At 40.4% G+C, this 19,755-nt stretch overlaps 1 protein-coding gene across 4 annotated transcripts in view; it reads right to left on the bottom strand.

Moving 5' to 3' along the window:
- The window catches only part of dennd2da (DENN/MADD domain containing 2Da), a 29,542-nt gene that overhangs the window by 7,838 nt on the left and 1,949 nt on the right, over window positions 1-19,755 (bottom strand). The window contains exons 2-10 of one of the 4 annotated variants that reach the window (XM_060880772.1): window positions 11,858-11,916; window positions 11,642-11,719; window positions 10,716-10,802; window positions 7,590-7,688; window positions 3,431-3,606; window positions 3,234-3,346; window positions 3,061-3,130; window positions 1,861-1,938; window positions 1,063-1,203 (exon numbers count right to left, since the gene is read on the bottom strand). In XM_060880772.1, coding sequence (XP_060736755.1) covers window positions 1,063-1,203; window positions 1,861-1,938; window positions 3,061-3,130; window positions 3,234-3,346; window positions 3,431-3,606; window positions 7,590-7,688; window positions 10,716-10,802; window positions 11,642-11,719; window positions 11,858-11,900 — 885 coding nt within the window. In that variant the 5' untranslated portion in view covers window positions 11,901-11,916. Of the gene's footprint in view, window positions 1-1,062; window positions 1,204-1,860; window positions 1,939-3,060; window positions 3,131-3,233; window positions 3,347-3,430; window positions 3,607-7,589; window positions 7,689-9,845; window positions 10,065-10,715; window positions 10,803-11,641; window positions 11,720-11,857; window positions 11,955-19,755 lie in introns of those variants that run through there. The other 3 variants (XM_060880773.1, XM_060880771.1, XM_060880774.1) reach the window with 3 other exon arrangements.

Genomic DNA, 19,755 nt, shown 5'->3' with positions numbered 1-19,755 from the left:
TGTTCTTGTGTATCCCTGTGTGTGTGTGTGTGTGTGTGTATGTGTGTGTGTTTGTTATTGTGCATTATTGTGTGTGTTCTTGTGTATCACTGTGTGTGTTATTGTGTATCACTGTTTGTGTTATTGTGTATCACTGTTTGTGTTATTGTGTATCACTGTGTGTGTTATTGTGTATCACTGTTTGTGTTATTGTGTATCACTGTGTGTGTTATTGTGTATCACTGTGTGTGTTATTGTGTATCACTGTGTGAGTTATTGTGTATCACTGTTTGTGTTATTGTGTATCACTGTGTGTGTTATTGTGTATCACTGTTTGTGTTATTGTGTATCACTGTTTGTGTTATTGTGTATCACTGTTTGTATTTCCCTGCTTCTTTCTTGTCCTACACAAATCTGTAGTCTGCTTTGAACAGACCAAAAACACTATGACCAAAAACACACCCTTTACACAGGCAGTGTGTGTGTTTGTGTGTGTGTGTGTGTGTGTGTGTGTGTATGTGTGTGTATGTGTGTGTTTGTGTGTGTGTGTGGAATGCTGTAGCCTGAAACACTAAACTAGAGGCAAGTTCAGACAAAGTAAACACACACGCCGTAACATGCAAAATTTAATCTAGAGGCAGAAACACACACACACATGGTGATGAAGATGATGAGGAGACATGGGATTTAAAGCAGTGAGGGATTCAGGGGGAATTCTAAAGTGTGTGTGTGTGTGTGTGTGTGTGAGAGAGAGACATGTTCCTGCCTGTCTGCACTCACACACTGCTTTAGGGCAGCAGTTTCAGTTTGTATTCTTACACACATCCCTTTTCTTCTCCTCTAATCTCTCTGATGGTGTTTGTCCACAGTGCTGCTGATCATTCTGCTGCTGAGATCTGCTCTTTATATTACTACAACAACACAACATTCCTCTCACACCACAGCAACTTAACAACAATTACACAAGAATTACACATCACACACATTACCATACAATAAGACTTAATGAAACGACTCCGTGTTTGTGTGTTTGTTGGTGTTTGTTAGTGTTTGGTGGTGTTTTTGATTTAAAGATGTTGGTACCTCAGTGCCAGAGTCAGGGATGAAGCTCTTGATCTGCACAGTGTTTCCTGGAGCAGGAAAAGGAGCCTCACGCAGACTCTGCATGAACGGGTAGATCATCGCCATGGAGATCTGACGCCGCTTCTCCACCTCGTCAAAGATCTAAACCAATCAAAGTTTATCGACGTTCTGTTTATCTAATGACTGATAGAGCGAAATCTTCACATTAATTAAAGCAGTTTCAATCATTCAATAATTAAACTGTGAATGAAAAGACATCAGTGTTGGTGTTTGTTGCTTTGTATTGTGTATTACAGAAAGTTGGTGCTCAGTGGTGTTTGATGGTGCTAGGGAATTTTGTTGGTGGTGTTAGATGGGAAAATATTCATGCCTGCTGGTGTTGAAAGTCATGTTTGTGGTGTTAACCAGTGTTTTGTTGGTGATGGAGAATGTTTGGAGGTTTTTATTTGAGCTATTTTCAGTCTTGGTGTTTGTTGGTGTTCTTTGGTGTAAAAGGAAACAAGAATCAAACCATTGTGTGTGTGTGTGTGTGTGTGTGTGTGTGTTATTTAACACCAGATTTCCCAACAAACACCAACAAACCCAAAGGCTGCGGTGGACAATGTTAATTTGATTTTGTTTAAATGTCATCTTGCTCGTTGGCTTGTTTGTTTTGTCAGTGTTTTTAATAAACGTTGGTGTTTGTCGGTGATCGTTGTGTTTGACAGTGTTGGTAAGACTTGTTTGTCTAAGTTTATGGTGTTTGTATGTGTAACTGATGGTGTTTGGATTTTGTGTGTCTGTATTAATGTGTTTTACCTTTGAGAAAAGACCGAAACAGGCCACTTTACTGATGATGCAGTACGCCTCCGGCGGACGAGCGCCATTTCCATGAGGCTGAGAGAGAGAGAGAGAGAGAGAGAGAGAGAGAGAGGGAGAGGGAGAGGGAGAGAGAGAGAGAGAGAGAGAGAGAGAGAGAGAGAGAGAGAGAGAGAGAGAGAGAGAGAGAGAGAGAGAGAGAGAGAGAGAGAGAGGTAGAGAGAGAGAGAGAGAGAGAGAGAGAGAGAGAGAGAGAGAGAGAGAGAGAGAGAGGTAGAGAGAGAGAGAGAGAGAGAGAGAGAGAGAGAGAGAGAGAGAGAGAGAGAGAGAGAGAGAGAGAGAGAGAGAGAGAGAGAGAGAGAGAGAGAGAGAGAGAGAGAGAGAGAGAGAGAGAGAGAGAGAGAGAGGAGAGAGAGAGAGAGAGAGAGAGAGAGAGAGAGAGAGAGAGAGAGGGAGAGAGAGAGAGAGAGAGAGAGAGAGAGAGGTAGAGAGAGAGAGAGAGAGAGAGAGAGAGAGAGAGAGAGAGAGAGAGAGAGAGAGAGAGAGAGGTAGAGAGAGAGAGAGAGAGAGAGAGAGAGAGAGAGAGAGAGAGAGAGAGAGAGAGGAGAGAGAGAGAGAGAGAGAGAGAGAGAGAGAGAGAGAGAGAGAGAGAGAGAGAGAGAGAGAGAGAGAGAGAGAGAGAGAGAGAGAGAGGGAGAGAGAGAGAGAGAGAGAGAGAGAGAGAGAGAGAGAGAGAGAGAGAGAGAGAGAGAGAGAGAGAGAGAGAGAGAGAGAGAGAGAGAGAGAGAGAGAGAGAGAGAGAGAGAGAGAGAGAGAGAGAGAGAGAGAGAGAGAGAGAGAGAGAGAGAGAGAGAGAGAGAGAGAGAGAGAGAGAGAGAGAGAGAGAGAGAGAGAGGAGAGAGAGAGAGAGAGAGAGAGAGAGAGAGAGAGAGAGAGAGAGAGAGAGAGAGAGAGAGAGAGAGAGAGAGAGAGAGAGAGAGAGAGAGAGAGAGAGAGAGAGGGAGAGAGAGAGAGAGAGAGAGAGAGAGAGAGAGAGAGAGAGAGAGAGAGAGAGGGAGAGAGAGAGAGAGAGAGAGAGAGAGAGAGAGAGAGAGAGAGAGAGAGAGAGAGAGAGAGGTAAGATCCGTCCAGGTGAGTGAGATTATTAATTAACTAAAAGTAATAAATATCCAGGTGAGTTATTTAGAGCTGTTTAATCACCAGCAGCCTGCGACAGTAACCGTTCCTCCTGCTGCCGTCCACTTCAGTCAGGACAAAGGAGAACGTCTCACTGTCCACAAACACAAAGAGATGTAAGTGTGTGTGTGTGTGTGTGTGTGTGTGTGTGTGTGTGTGTGTGTGTGTGTGTGTGTTTGAGAGAGAAAGCTCAGGACCTGGAATATTCTGTCAGTGGAGCCCAATTAATGCCTTCTGGAAAACAAAAGAGTGTGATGGCCTTCAGTGTCTTCTCCTCTTCCTCTTTCTGAAAACGCACCAAACCATCCCTCTGAGACAAAAAGACATGTGTGAGAAGTGTGTGTGTGTGTGTGTGTGTGTGTGTGTGTGTGAGAGAGAGTGGGGGTGGTCTCACCTTGGGGAACTGGTATGATATTTGTGGCTCGTATGTTCCGTTTTTGTTTTTTTTAAGACTGACCACCACCAGATACTCAAAGAAAAACTGGCCGCTGGCGTAGCGAAATTCTCTCTGCTGCTCATCCACAGGAGCTGCGTCTGGGCTCACTGGTGACTCCGGCTCTTTAAGACCTCCTGAGGAAAACCAACAGCCATTAGTGATATAAACTACACTGTTTTTAACATGAACACTGTGAGTCTGCTGACATGTGGGTGTGTGAGCTTGTATATGTTTGTGTGTGTGGGTGTGTGTGTGTTAGTGTGTGTGTGTTGGTGTGTTTTTCGGTGTGTGTGTGTTGGTGTGTGTCTGTGTTAGTGTGTGTGTGTGTTGGTGTGTTTTTTGGCGTGTGTGTGTGTTGGTGTGTGTCTGTGTTGGTGTGTGTCTGTGCTTGTGTGTGTGTGTATGAGACACAATTTAACCTAATAAATACATTTATCAGAATAAAATAAATAAGGGAATAAAGCTATTACAAAAGTGATTCTATAAAATCTAAGTTCTATGCAAATTAGTTCCTGTGACAGTGATGTGACATTATCTCAACTGTCTCAAACAGTTCCTCAGATTCCTCCTACAGCCTGCAGTGTGATGTTTCTTCAGTTCCTCAGTCCCACCTGAATTAGAGCCTACTGCAGTTTACTGTTAATGTGAGACAAATGAAGCAGCATCTGGAGTGTGTGGTGAGTGAATGAGGCTAATACAGTTAGCTTGCTTTGCTAATCTAATTTAACTTACTGTAAGAAATTACAGATAACTCCAAGGTGCACATCTAAGAGCTCATTCCTAAAAAGGATCAAGTATCATAAGGTTCGAGACTCAATCGTTAGTATGGGAGGCAGCAGGACATCAAGGATCGCCACGAACAAAGGGTCTACGTGACCGTGATTAACATTTAAAGTGAGCACTTGTGTGATAACTGTAACAATACCAAGACAAGGTCTATGTGACCGTGATTAACATTTAAAGACATCTGGCTAAATACCAAGGTGTGACCCAGACATTTGGGAGACACTCAGCTCTTACACTCAATACACAAAGCAGAACCTCATTTAAACCACAGAGTAAAACAGTATAGAATGTGTGAGCAGGATTTGTCCTGTGTTCTGAATGACGCTGATGAACCCAACGTACTTCATGGATCTTGTCACTTCTACGCTGGAATAAACTTCTTGTTCTTCATTAAGATCTTCATCATCATCATCTTATTTTTACACGACACATTTTTTTTATTTCTTAACTTGTCTTTTAGGTGTTTATAAGATACACCTGCTGATGTGAACCTAAGGTTAAAGATCAAAATCTACATGCAAATTTCTGAAAAAACAACAATTATTCGTGTTTATTAAAAACCAAAATGTTAAAAAAGCTTGTTTTAAATTGAACGATGCTGAAGTGTGACATGGGGAGTGGAAATGTAGGAGGAGCGTAAACTAATACATTAGGGAGTGCTGATGTTCCACACACACACACACACACACACACAGACACACACACAGAGACACACACACAGAGACACACACACAGACACACACACAGACACACACACAGAGACACACACACACAGACAGACACACACACACACACACACACACAGACACACACAGAGACACACACAGAGACACACACACAGACACACACACACAGACACACACACAGACACACACACAGAGACACACACACACAGACAGACACACAGAGACACACACACAGACACACACACAGAGACACACACACACAGACAGACACACACAGACAGACACACACACACACACACACAGACACACACACACACACAGAGACACACACACAGACACACACACAGAGACACACACACAGACACACACACAGAGACACACACACACAGACAGACACACACACACACACACACACAGACACACACAGAGACACACACACAGACACACACACAGACACACACACAGAGACACACACACAGAGACACACACACAGACACACACAGAGACACACACACACAGACAGACACACACACACACACACACAGACACACACACAGACACACACACACACACAGAGACACACACACAGACACACACACAGAGACACACACACAGACAGACACACACACACACACACACACACACACACACACACACACACACAGACACACACACACACACACACACACACACACACACACACACACATAGATGTTAAAAAAGCTTGTTTTAAATTGAACGATGCTGAAGTGTGACATGGGGAGTGAAAATGTAGGAGGAGCGTAAACTAATACATTAGGGAGTGCTGATGTTCCACACACACACACACACACACACACACACACACACACACACACAGACAGACACACACACACACACAGACACACACACAGAGACACACACACAGACACACACACACACAGACAGACACACACACACACACACACAGACACACACACAGAGACACACACAGACACACACACACAGACACACACACACACACACACAGACACACACACAGAGACACACACACACACACACACAGACACACACACACACACACACACAGACACACACACACACAGACACACACACAGACACACACACACATACACACAGACACACACACACACACACACACACACACACACACACACACACACACACACACACACAGCAGTGTGAAGCCCTGAGGAGAAGCAGGTCAGAACAAAATCCCAGCTTACTGTGTAACATCAGACAAAGACATTCTCATGTCACTGGAACGACTCCACAGCAACTGTAAACGTGTCAGAGAACAAACACTCGTAAGTGTAGAACTTAAGTCTGGACAGTGTGAAGAGAACCTTCTCAAACGAGACTGTGTGTCAAGTTCCTTTAATCCATTACTGTGACACAGAAACAGTAAAAGACTGAAAGTAAAAACACTGTGGAAGCTCTGTTCATCCTTACAGCTGTGACGATCAGTGAAGCACTACAGTGTAATACAGTCTTACTTTTATTTACACAATAGTTACGTAATAACGGTGGATACGATGTGGTTGCTACGGTTACTTCCACACACTTACTATAAACCACTCCTTTTCACTTGTGTCTTCTGCAGGACGTCATCCCACAGTGCAGAGAGACGATTGTGTGTGTCCTTAAATATCTAACATGATACACAGTTATTATTCTGCACAGTTCTGGCTGTGTGTGTGTGTGTGTGTGTGTGTGTGTGTTTATTGAGTATCAGCAGAAATAACTGACTAGTTTTTCTGACTCGTTGCTGCTGAGACCCTGAGCTGTCCTGACACAGACCTTCCAGCAAATCAGAAACAAGTATTTTTTTCCATGATATGACTGATGTAGAGACTGAGATGGATTTCAAACCACACAGCCTGCACCAGCCTGCCGTCAATCATGTAACCTGTAAACACCTACACACACACACACACACACACACACACACACACACACACACTCTCACCTGCACGTACTGACAGAACCACTCACACACATACACACACACACATTGAAAAAGACAAATCAACATGCAGTGAACGTGCACACAACCACAACCACAATCACACACACACACACACAAGCAAAAACATATTCAGGGAAGAAAAAAGGAAAGTGTGACAAAACAGGAAATCATCATACAGTTCTCTGAAACACTTCAACACACACAACGCTGCATGTAGCTGTTTCATTTTTAAACAAAAGTGTGTCTGTGTGGGATTGAGTTTGTGTGTGTGTATGTGTGAGAGAGTGAGAGAGTGTGTGTGAGAGTGTGTGTGTATGTGTGTGTGTGTGCTTGTGTGTGTGAGAATGTGTGAGAGTGTGTGTCAGAGTGTGTGTAAGTGTGTGTGAGAGTGTGTGTGTGTGAGAGCGTGAGTTTGTGTGTGTATGAGTGAGAAAGTGAGTTTGTTTGTGTGAGTGTTTGTGAGAATGTGTGAGAGTGTGTGTGTGTGTCTGTGTGTGTTTGTATGTGTGTGTGTGTGTGAGTGAGAAAGTGAGTTTGTGTGTGAGTGTGTGTGTAAGAATGTGTGAGAGTGTGTGTCTGTGTGTGTGTGAGAGAGTGAGTTTGTGTGTGTGTGTGAGAGTGTGTGTGTCTGTGTGTTTGTATGTGTGTGTGTGCTTGTGTGTGTAAGTTCTCTTACTGTCTCGGCTCATTTTGCCCTTAACAGACATCCACATGGTGCTCAGCCTCTTCATCGCTCCTTTATCCTGCTCCTCATCTTCACCTTGGAAAACGGTACCTGAGAAGAAATTGAACCACGTCATGTTTTTTGTTTCTGATTGTAGAAAAACGAGTGTGTGTGAGGTTTATAACTCTACATAAACACGGGGATTTTATGGGACATGTGGGTGGATGTGTGGGCGGAGTTACATAACTGAAGTTACATTTCAGAATGAGTTGAGCTGTTTTTCTATTTCTCTATCAGTAGTGATTATTAACTCCATCTCCTGTAACTGTGGAGTGTTCATAAACACACACTGATACCTTTATAGAGTTTTATAGTGTTTATAGTGTTAAGTGTTTACTTTAAACTGACCACGCCCTAAAAATTCAGTATTAACTGTTATTACTCACCACCGCTCAGAGAGAGAGAGAGAGAGAGACAGAGAGAGAGAGAGAGAGAGAGAGAGAGAGAGACAGAGAGAGACAGAGAGAGAGAGAGAGAGAGAGAGAGAGAGAGAGAGAGAGAGACAGAGAGAGACAGAGAGAGAGAGAGAGAGAGAGAGAGAGAGAGACAGAGAGAGACAGAGAGAGAGAGAGAGAGAGAGAGAGACAGAGAGAGAGAGAGAGAGAGAGAGAGAGAGAGAGAGAGACAGAGAGAGACAGAGAGAGAGAGAGAGAGAGAGAGAGAGAGACAGAGAGAGAGAGAGAGAGAGAGAGAGAGAGAGACAGAGAGAGACAGAGAGAGAGAGAGAGAGAGACAGAGAGAGAGAGACAGAGAGAGAGAGAGAGAGAGAGAGAGAGAGAGAGTTATAAGAACACCTTTTTGCTCTAACGTTTGAATTAAATGCAGCTTTAGGTCTGTTTTTTTTAATCACAGACTATGTTGTTTATCTCAAGTCAAAGAGAAGTTTTATCTTTTATGACAGGTGAGTTTCCAGTTCACACAGACTTAAATTCACTCAGATTTAAATTCACTCAGATTTAAATTCACTCAGACTTAAATTCACTCAGATTTAAATTCACACAGATTTAAATTCACTCAGATTTAAATTCACTCAGACTTAAATTCACTCAGACTTAAATTCACTCAGATTTAAATTCACACACTTTCCCAGAACTTGTGTATAAAAATGACTTTGCAGCAGATCTCCTACATCCTCAGTTTGTGATGTGACTCATTAAATTGAGGTTCATTGGAGTCTACCATTATTAACATCTCCTAAACATCTCAGAAGCTCCTCGACAGTGTTGGTCACAACAACCTCCATGTTATCACTATAAGGACATGAACTGAAACTGATCTAGAAATGAAAGCAATTTTTATAAAGAAATAAATAAATAAATATAGAAAATGAAATTCAATAAAAAAATCCATACAAAGTACAAATTTTATAATAATTTCTGAACTCTGTGCCTATAGAGATGATGTGAAGCTCTAATGGATTATCATCTGGATCTTCAGGTTAATGTTTAACAGACTTCTGGTGTATAAAGTGTCCATCTGACCCTGGGCTTCTCTACAGCACTGAGTAAACTCACAGTGTGTATTACAATATAATACAGCTGTAATTAATATAGAATTATAATGTGTTCATGAGTTATAACGCGTTATTAAGCTCACAAAATCAATATCCTGTTCTATCTCCTTGTTAATAATGTAGCTGTACACAGTGTTAATGTGGTTGTGTGTAAAGCACAGTGTTAAGTGTAACAGTGTTACATGTAACCGTGTTGCGTTTAACCGTGTTGAGTATAACAATGTTGAGTATAACAGTCTTAAGTGTAACAGTGTTAAATATAACATTGTTGAGTATAACAGTATTAAGTGTAACAGTGTTAAGTATAACAGTGTTACAGTGTTAAGTGTAATAGTGTTAAGTGTAACAGTGTAACAGTGTTAAGTGTAACAGTGTTACAGTGTTAAGTATAACAGTGTTACAGTGTTAAGCATAACAGTGTTACAGTGTTAAGTATAACAGTGTTACAGTGTTAAGTGTAACAGTGTTACAGTGTTAAGTGTAACAGTGTTACAGTGTTAAGTGTAACAGTGTTACGGTGTTAGGTGTAACAGTGTTACAGTGTTAAGTGTAACAGTGTTAAGTGTAAGATTGTTAAGTATACCAGTGTTACAGTGTTAAGTGTTACAGTGTTAAGTGTAACAGTGTTAAGTGTAAGATTGTTAAGTATACCAGTGTTAAGTATACCAGTGTTAAGTATAACAGTGAATACTCACTACGCCGGTGTTTACATTCACTTTTCTTCCCCTTTGCACTTCTCAGTTTCTGGAATCCAAATCCGTTCATATTTTTGTTCTTGTTTCAGTTTTATTCCGCACGGATTAAAGCTTCAGGATCCTGATGATGGAATCTAACGTGCAGTATAAAGTCCTCATTAGGACGCTCTATAACGCACTGCTTTAACTGCTCCGTGGCGCTTTGAACAGGTACAAAACGAACGAGAAAGCGTGCTTTTACTCAGAATCATTGAGCCGAATCCTCATTCGATACTGAATCACTGAATCGGATATGAGAGTTTGATTCATGGGAATGAACAGCCAAAACGTGGTGTTTGCTTTTTAAGCGTAATGATGGCCTTCAGCCAGGACATGGACACGTGTGATATTTGTGTTTGGTCTTTAATTTTGTACTGAAACTGAAGGCTAATGTAGCAAACTAGTGCAAGCTTCTGGGACACTTTAGTTAGCAAAAGTTTTATTATATATAATAAATAAAATAAGCTAATAAACTGAGCTACAGTGTATTAACTTTAAAATCTATTAATTTATTTTTACTTAATGAACACCTCCATCCATTAGCTCTCCTGATTCCATGCCGTTAGCTAGTGTAAGTCCCTATGCTGATGTACCTGTGTTTATTCATCAACACACAAAGTCTTAACTAATGTTAGCTGGTGTTAAGTGACTAAATAAATGCTTCTTCTAAATCATCACAGCTCTTTAATCAAAGCTTGTTAGCTATCATTGCTGGCTTGCTAATTAAGTAAATCTGACTGATAAATCACCATTAAGTAAATCACCATCAACACTTTAAGGATTATTCACAAATTTCACGCACCAGGTGAATTGTGGGTAATGTTGTTTTACCTTTAGTTATCTTCGTTTCTCTCTCAATGGAGATGTTTTGGTTTCCTCCTTCAGCAGCACCGCCATCTTCAGAAACGCTGGACAGTTCTGTTCAGACAGAAAGAGAGAAAAAGTAAATAACATGGATATTAGCATGTGCAACTGTTTCTGTTTATTAGCTTGATTTTATTTACGTTTCTCTCTTTTTCTGTATGAAGCAAGTAGCTTTGTTATTATCTCCCAGTGGTGGTAGACCATTATGGACCATACTGAGCAAACCTTCTCAAGTGACTCTGCAAATAACTAGCTAGCTTTTTTTACCCATTCAGCTACTGCAGTGGGGGTCACGGTGGCTTAGTGGTTAGCACATTCACCTCACACAGGGGTTGGGGGTTGGGGGTTCGATTCCCACCTCCAACAGGGTTCGAACAGGGTTGGGGGTTCGATTCCCACCTCCACCTTGTGTGTGTGGAGTTTGCATGTTCTCCCCGTGCCTCGGGGGTTTCCTCCGGGTACTCCGGTTTCCTCCCCCGGTCCAAAGACATGCATGGTAGGTTGATTGGCATCTCTGGAAAATTGTCCGTAGTGTGTGATTGTGTGAGTGAATGAGAGTGTGTGTGTGTGTGCCCTGTGATGGGTTGGCACTCCGTCCAGGGTGTATCCTGCCTTGATGCCCAATGACGCCTGAGGTAGTTCGGATAAGTGGTAGAAAATGAGTGAGTGAGTGAGTGAGCTACTGCAGTGATGTAATTATACCCAGCTTCATATATTTAAAAACTGATTTTTATTTCTTGCTAATTTGTGAATAATTTAATATTTTTTCCATTTATTTTGGCTGGTGATGTCATGTGACCGTTTGTAGAGATAATCATGTGGCTGATTTCAGACAAGGGGACGGTGTTTGTGATCTCAGAGCTGATCACGTCAGCAGTCACCACAACACTCACTCTGTCTGCGATCCTCCCTAAGAGAAGAAAAGAGTCTCCCTCTCCTCTGAAACACATTGTCCTCTGACGTCCGTTTACCTGAATAAAATACAGGTCAGGGATGAGACATGAAGGTGATGTGATTCAGTAGAGTGTTTCTGATGATCTATCATTGTATTTTTACATTTTTCTAATTTCCTGGTTAATGTGTGTGAGAAGTGTGTTGGGATTACTTACTCTTTAGACGTAAAGAGGAGAACCCCCAGCTCTGTCGGGACATCACACTCCTCTCTCTGCTGAAAAACATGACCACAGTCATTAAAACCATATATGTTAAATACAGTGTGTTAAGTTACGTATTAATGTCCCAGACACCACAGTGACACCATGCTAACAAAAACAAGAAACTTTTCATCATCCATTTCTCTGACTCAAGTTTAACTCAGAGAATCATTTGTAAATATTTGTTTTGCTTTTAGATCCCTGTTTAAACAGCAGTCACATTAAGTAATGTTAAGACTTTGCTTAAACAAATACTTCCAAACAAACCCCTTTTAACAATATTCAGCTCCTCCCTTAACTGTAATACCTTCATCTTTTAAACCAGCAGTTTCAACCCCATCTTGACCCTGTCATTTGTCTGAGTACAGATTTTTGTCTGGATTTTTATTTCCATTGTACATGCAGATGAAGAACATATGTAAATATATAAAAGTTACGTTTGGTGATCCACAAAACTCTATTCATCCAGATGAGTTTTGACTTGATTCAGATTTAAGACTGATTCAGACTCTTATTTAGTCTTTATAGATTAGATAATAGAAAATGTCTGGCTTTAAATATACCGAGAAATCCTTTCTGATTGTGATATTGCTGATGCTGAGGTTCCAGTGCTTGTGCATTTCCTGTGCTGCTGCAGTGTGTGTTCAGTGTTCAGTGTGTATTCGTGTTAGTGTTTTAGTAAAGCTTTGTTAACAAGCCGTCACACACACTACTGTGGTGTATCAATGATTTTACTTCTATGTGAATAGACTTATGATGTCAGTTGTTACTTTGTGTGTGTGTGTGTGTGTGTGTGTGTGTGTGTGTGTGTGTGTGTGTGTGTGTGTGTGTGTGCGTGCATGTGTTTTCTAATGCACATCCTGGACTTGCTGAAAGAGCAAAAGTAACCACAATGTGGATTCACTCTGATTATACTTCAATAACCTCCAACACAATGTGTTCTTGTTAAAAAGCCAATCTTAGTGAATTTGAACCATTAATTATTTAATCATAATTTCTTATTAAAAACAGTTTCATATTTAAACCCTGAACTTTTTCATATAACATGTGTTCTACACAGTGCAGCAGTGTTTACAGGAAGTCTGAAGGTTTTGAAGTTATTGGTTTTATAGGGCAAATGACAATCCACTCATAAAAGCCTGTATGTGTATGTGTACACACGTGTGTGTGTGTGTGTATGTGCGTGTGTGTGTACACGTTTGTGTGTGTGTATGTGAGAGTGCGTGTGAATGTGTGTGTGTATGTGTGTGAGGGCGTGTGTGCCTGTGTGTGTGCATGTGTGTGTGTGTGTGTGTGTGTGTGAGCATGTGTGTGTGTCCATATTGTTTTTATGATATTCTTATCATAAGTTTACATTCATATAAGCAACTTAATAACTGATGGTGATGATTGTGAGCTCAGCACAGTGTGTTGAGAGTTAAAGCAATAATGGATTACTAATGGAGTACTTTCCTACTGAGATGAAGATGGCTGAGAGAACTAGGGAATCTTTTGAAGAATTACAGCACAAATCTGTAGGTTTACTAAACCATGTAGGATATTAACAACGATACTTAAAACTATATAGTATAGTATAGTGTAGTGTAGTGTAGTATTGTGTAGTGTAGTGTAGTATAGTGTAGTATAGTGTAGTGTAGTGCAGTATAGTGTAGTGTAGTATAGTATAGTGTAGTGTAGTATAGTGTAGTACAGTGTAGTGTAGTATAGTATAGTGTAGTACAGTGTAGTGTAGTGTAATATAGTGTAGTATAGTGTAGTATTGTGTAGTGTAGTGTAGTATAGTGTAGTGTAGTGTGGTACAGTGTAGTGTAGTGTAGTATAGTATAGTGTAGTGTAGTACAGTGTAGTGTAGTATAGTGTAGTATAGTGTAGTATAGTATAGTGTAGTACAGTGTAGTGTAGTGTAATATAGTGTAGTATAGTGTAGTGTAGTGTAGTATAGTGTAGTGTAGTACAGTGTAGTGTAGTATAGTGTAGTATAGTATAGTGTAGTGTAGTATAGTGTAGTACAGTGTAGTGTAGTGTAATATAGTGTAGTATAGTGTAGTGTAGTGTAGTGTAGTATAGTGTAGTGTAGTACAGTGTAGTGTAGTATAGTGTAGTATAGTGTAGTGTAGTACAGTGTAGTGTAGTATAGTGTAGTATAGTGTAGTGTAGTATAGTGTAGTGTAGTATAGTGTAGTATAGTGTAGTGTAGTATAGTGTAGTATAGTGTAGTGTAGTATAGTGTAGTATAGTGTAGTGTAGTATAGTGTAGTGTAGTACAGTGTAGTGTATAGGTACGTAGTATAAGTGTATATTCAAGTGTTGTAGTATAGTGTAGTGTAGTATAGTGTAGTATAGTGTAGTGTGGTACAGTGTAGTGTAGTGTAGTGTACTATAGTATAGTGTAGTGTAGTATAGTGTAGTATAGTGTAGTGTAGTATAGTACAGTACAGTATAGTGTAGTGTAGTACAGTATATTGTTGTATAGTATAGTATAGTATAGTGTAGTGTAGTACAGTATATTGTTTTATAGTATATTATAGTACAGTATACTATAGTATAGTATTTATATAGTATATTTACCCCCCCCCAGTCATTTCTTAACCACTCCAAATAAAAACTTATTTACTTTGTAATTTTAAATCAGTTTACAAATCTGAGTCAAGCTATCTGAATCTGAATCAGTTTATAGGAGTCAAGCTAAGTGTAAATGAGTCTGAGTCAGTCTGAGTGAGACACAAGAGGGACTGATATATTCTAAAGCATTTGTTAGGAGTCTAAATCAAGCTACAGGAATCAGAGTCTGATATTTATAAATGTAAATCAGTCTATTTAATACTGTAACATTATATGTGATTCTAAACCAATTCATATGATTCTGAATTACACTATACAACTTCGAATCATTCTATAAGTTTCAATTCTTCATTCATGAGTCAGATTCATTTCGAAAGGAAGGCAACAAATAAAAAAAAACACACATGTGGTTCACCAGCTTTAGACTGTACCAACATGTCCTCTATGCTACAAAACAGAAAACCCTAAAAGCCACAGCCCTCCTGAAATTAGTGTGATGAAAGGGGAGAGTTCACTTTCTTTACCTTTAGCAGTATAACAAACTGACACAAACTGATTGCTTTATGATGACAGGGACTTGGTTGATGTTTGGATGTAGGTTTAGTGACTTAAATCTCTTAGTGAAACTCCATCCAGCATGACCTGCAACAAAAATACTGCACACCTGGTTATGCTGCAGGTGGTGTTTATTGTCCCACCCGATTTGAACCACATTATTCAAGCTTCTCATCTCAGTGAATAACTGCACATGTGGCCACAGCAGTCACAACTCTTTTCTGTTCAGCTTTCAGTCTTTTATATGGTTCCATAAAATGACCATTTTGTAATGTTGATATTTGTATCCAGAGTTACAAACATTTATTTGAAGCAAAGAATGAGAAGCAGCCGTGTGTGAGATTGTGAAGAGATGAAGGATCTGTTATAGGTGATCTGAGCTATAGGTGTGAGGTGATGCTTCCCTCTTGTGTGTGAGCAACAAACCACAATCGCATGCTTAAGCTGTAACAGATAAACGGTTTAAGGGAAATGGCACTGTGTATGTGTGTATGTGTATGTGTGTGTATGTGTGTGTGTGTGTGTGTGTGTGTGTGTATGTGTTTGTGTGTGTATGTGTGTGTGTGTGTGCTATGGTGATGTATCAGAGTGAGTTAATTTATATAAACCTGTTTTTATAGAGAATTAATCAACACAATCTGACCAATCAGAATGCAGAACTCAGCAGTTCTGAAAAGTGTAACTGAATGTAATAAAGCTTTAAGATCCTCTTCAGTATTTGGTGATGAGCTGGTGATGAGTTAGCGATGAGTTAGTGATGAGTTAGTGATGAGTTAGCAATGAGTTAGTGATGAGTTGGTGATGAGTTAGTGATGAGTTGGTGATGAGTTGGTGATGAGTTAGCGATGAGTTAGCGATGAGTTAGTGATGAGTTGGTGATGAGTTAGTGATGAGTTGGTGATGAGTTGGTGATGAGTTAGCGATGAGTTAGTGATGAGTTAGTGATGAGTTGGTGATGAGTTAGTGATGAGTTGGTGACGAGTTAGCGATGAGTTAGTGATGAGTTGGCGATGACTTGGTGATGAGTTAGTGATGAGTTAGTGATGAGTTGGTGATGAGTTGGTGATGAGTTAGTGATGAGTTGGCGATGAGTTAGTGATGAGTTAGTGATGAGTTGGTGACGAGTTAGCAATGAGTTAGTGATGAGTTGGTGATGAGTTGGTGATGAGTATTGTGCTTGCAGGACACCCATTTTTCATACAAAATATTTGGTGAAAGAATTCAACTGCTTTAGGAATGACCTTTGACCCTGAGCCTAAGTAACCTGCCTCTACAGGGTTAAACAGTATATTTATTGCTGTGTTTTGGTGCAGGACGTGGAGATCAGGGTTTCTGTGTTTTATATATAGCTGTCTATGTTCCCTATGGAGCTGATCTGTGACCTGCAAAATGTTTTCCTGTTAGAGCAGAGCAAAACATGGCTGTGGGAATCATTAAAGAATTCATCTCTAGCAGTTTATTAACACACAAACCGACTCAGTGTGGGTCTGTCAGAATCTGGGTTTAGAGGTAAGAGATCGGTCACCATGAAGAAGTAAAAGAAACAAATGATTATATCTTGTGTTACTCTACTGACATCCCTGCATAATGAGACTGGTATAACTGTGTCATAAACATGTCATGATGTTGTGTTGGCTTGTGATTCAGATTCTCACATCAAACATAACAGTTCTAATGGCTCGAGTCAGAGTCGGTGACATAAGTGTAAAAGTTTTTCTGTAGATTTTGTCCACTGATCCTGTAGAGTCTGAGAACATCCGTATTTAAACACAAACACTTACTTAAACAGCTGAAAATAATCAGGATAAAATATGACTGAAGAAATAAATAATGCTGATATGATCATCAGAGTGAGAAGATGACGAATGATGAAATAATGTTGTAATAATGTAATCATGTTCAATACTGCATGGATAGAGCTTGTGGTGGCGTAGTGTTAATGTTTGTGTTAATTCTATGCTGTAATGAAAACAAGCCAAGGGTTTGAAGGGTAAATAAATTGAATGTAAAAAAAAGCACATTTGGAGGAAGAAGAAGAAGAAGAAGAAGAAGAAGAAGAAGAAGAAGAGAAAGACGAGTGTGGATTGTGGGTCAGAGGAGACTCGCTGTGTAACACCTGCTTATTCACTCTTACTTCTATTACAGGATGTGGTTATTAGAGTTATTTACAGATCAGTGTGTGATCAGAGAGAAATCTGAGCTCTTTACACTCTTTAACACTCACACTAAACCCTGAACCTGCAGTAGACCTAAAAAACATTAATGATGCCTATTAATAAACCTGAATAAACTCAATGAGCTGCTAATGTAAATATCCAGTTCAACAATCTCAAGGTCAGCATTTAGGCAGAGAGAACAACTGCATTTGGTATCATTCATGCAGACCTGTTCTTACACACACACACACACACACTAACATACAAACACACAAACACACACACACAAACACACACACACTAACATACACACACACACAAACACACACACACACAAACATACACACACTAACATACAAACACACAAACACACACACACAAACACACACACACAAACACACACACACAAACACACACACACTAACATACAAACACACAAACACACACACACACACACACACAAACATACACACACTAACATACAAACACACAAACACACACACACACAAACACACACACACAAACACACACACACACAAACACACACACAAACACACACACACAAACATACACACAGACAAACACACACACACACAAACACACACACACTAACATACAAACACACAAACACACACACACACAAACATACACACACTAACATACAAACACACACAAACACACACACTAACATACAAACACACACAAACACACATATACACACACATACACACACTAACATACAAACACACAAACACACACAAACACACACACACAAACATGCACACAGATACACACACAAACAAACATACACACACACAAACAAAAACACACACACACTAACATACAAACACACAAACACACACAAACATACACACACATACACGCAAACAAACATACACAAACACAAACATACACACACCTACACTAACATACAAACACACACAAACATGCACACACATACACACAAACAAACATACACACACACACGGCTCCATTACTAATAAGTTGCTGTTAAAGCAGGGTGTGTAAGCATTCAACAGACATGTCACTGCTTGCCTGGTTACTGTCAATCCTGTATTTTACACACAGACACGCACATACACACACCCCACACACACACACACACACATGCACACACACACACCCCACACACACACACACACGCACACACACACACATGCACACACACATGCACACACACACTCACACACACATACACACACACACACACACATACAGAGTTTTTATGTCAGTGGATTTTCTTTCTATGCAACATATTCTATATAATATCTTGTGTGTGAGTGTGTTTGTCCTCTCTCTCTCTCACTCTCTCTCTCTCACACACGCACACACAGTGTATTTTTCACTAGAGGGCACTGTAGTGAAGCTGTGTATAGGCAGTAATGTGTATGGGCAGGGGGGGCACGGCGGCTTAGTGGTTAGCACGTTCGGGTTAGGGTTCGATTGCCATCTCCGCCTTGTGTGTGTGTGGAGTTTGCATGTTCTCCCCGTGCCTCGGGGGTTTCCTCCGGGTACTCCGGTTTCCTCCCCCGGTCCAAAGACATGCATAGTAGGTTGATTGGCATCTCTGGAAAATTGTCCATAGTGTGTGATTGTGTGAGTGAATGAGAGTGTGTGTGTGTGTGTGTGCCCTGCGATGGGTTGGCACTCCGTCCAGGGTGTATCCTGCCTTGATGCCCGATGACGCCTGAGATAGGCACAGGCTCCCTGTAACCTGAGGTAGTTCAGATAAGCGGTAGAAAATGAGTGAGTGAGTGAGGGGCAGAAGGGCAAAGGGGTAGAGGGCTGATGGGTGTTGTAAAGCTTGTGTCTTGAATCTTGTTATAAAGACTTGTAGAAGCTTCCAGTAAAGGAGGCATATATTATCTGGATCTGGAAATATCTGCACAAGTGTTCAAACTCTGTGAGGAGGAGAAGTCTGTGGTTCTGTCGCTCCAGACTGATCCATCCTGATGTCCTATTTTGTTTGGAATTTCTTCACTTGGTGGATCTCACTGCTGCTGAGGATGAACCATGTGGACTACAAGGAGACCCATATGACTACCGTGGGAAGAATAACATGGAGACCATGGTGGTGGCTTTTGACTGCTTTTATGATGGTCAGATTTGTGCTCCAGTCTCTGATTTATAATCCCACTCTCAGTGTTTATAATGATTTATAATCCCACTAAGTGTTTATAATGATTTATAATCCCACTCTCAGTGTTTATGATGATTTATAATCCCACTCAGTGTTTATAATGATTTATAATCCCACTCTCAGTGTTTATAATGATTTATAATCCCACTCTCAGGTGTTTATAATGATTTATAATCCCACTCTCAATGTTTATGATGATTTAGAATCCCACTCTCAATGTTTATGATGATTTATAATCCCACTCAGTGTTTATAATGATTTATAATCCCACTCTCAGTGTTTATAATGATTTATAATCCCACTCTCAGGTGTTTATAATGATTTATAATCCCACTCTCAATGTTTATGATGATTTAGAATCCCACTCTCAATGTTTATGATGATTTATAATCCCACTCAGTGTTTATAATGATTTATAA

Source organism: Tachysurus vachellii, chromosome 11 (assembly GCF_030014155.1).
Source record: "Tachysurus vachellii isolate PV-2020 chromosome 11, HZAU_Pvac_v1, whole genome shotgun sequence".
In the NCBI taxonomy this organism is placed as follows: domain Eukaryota; kingdom Metazoa; phylum Chordata; class Actinopteri; order Siluriformes; family Bagridae; genus Tachysurus; species Tachysurus vachellii.
This window is presented reverse-complemented; position numbering and strand designations above follow the sequence as displayed.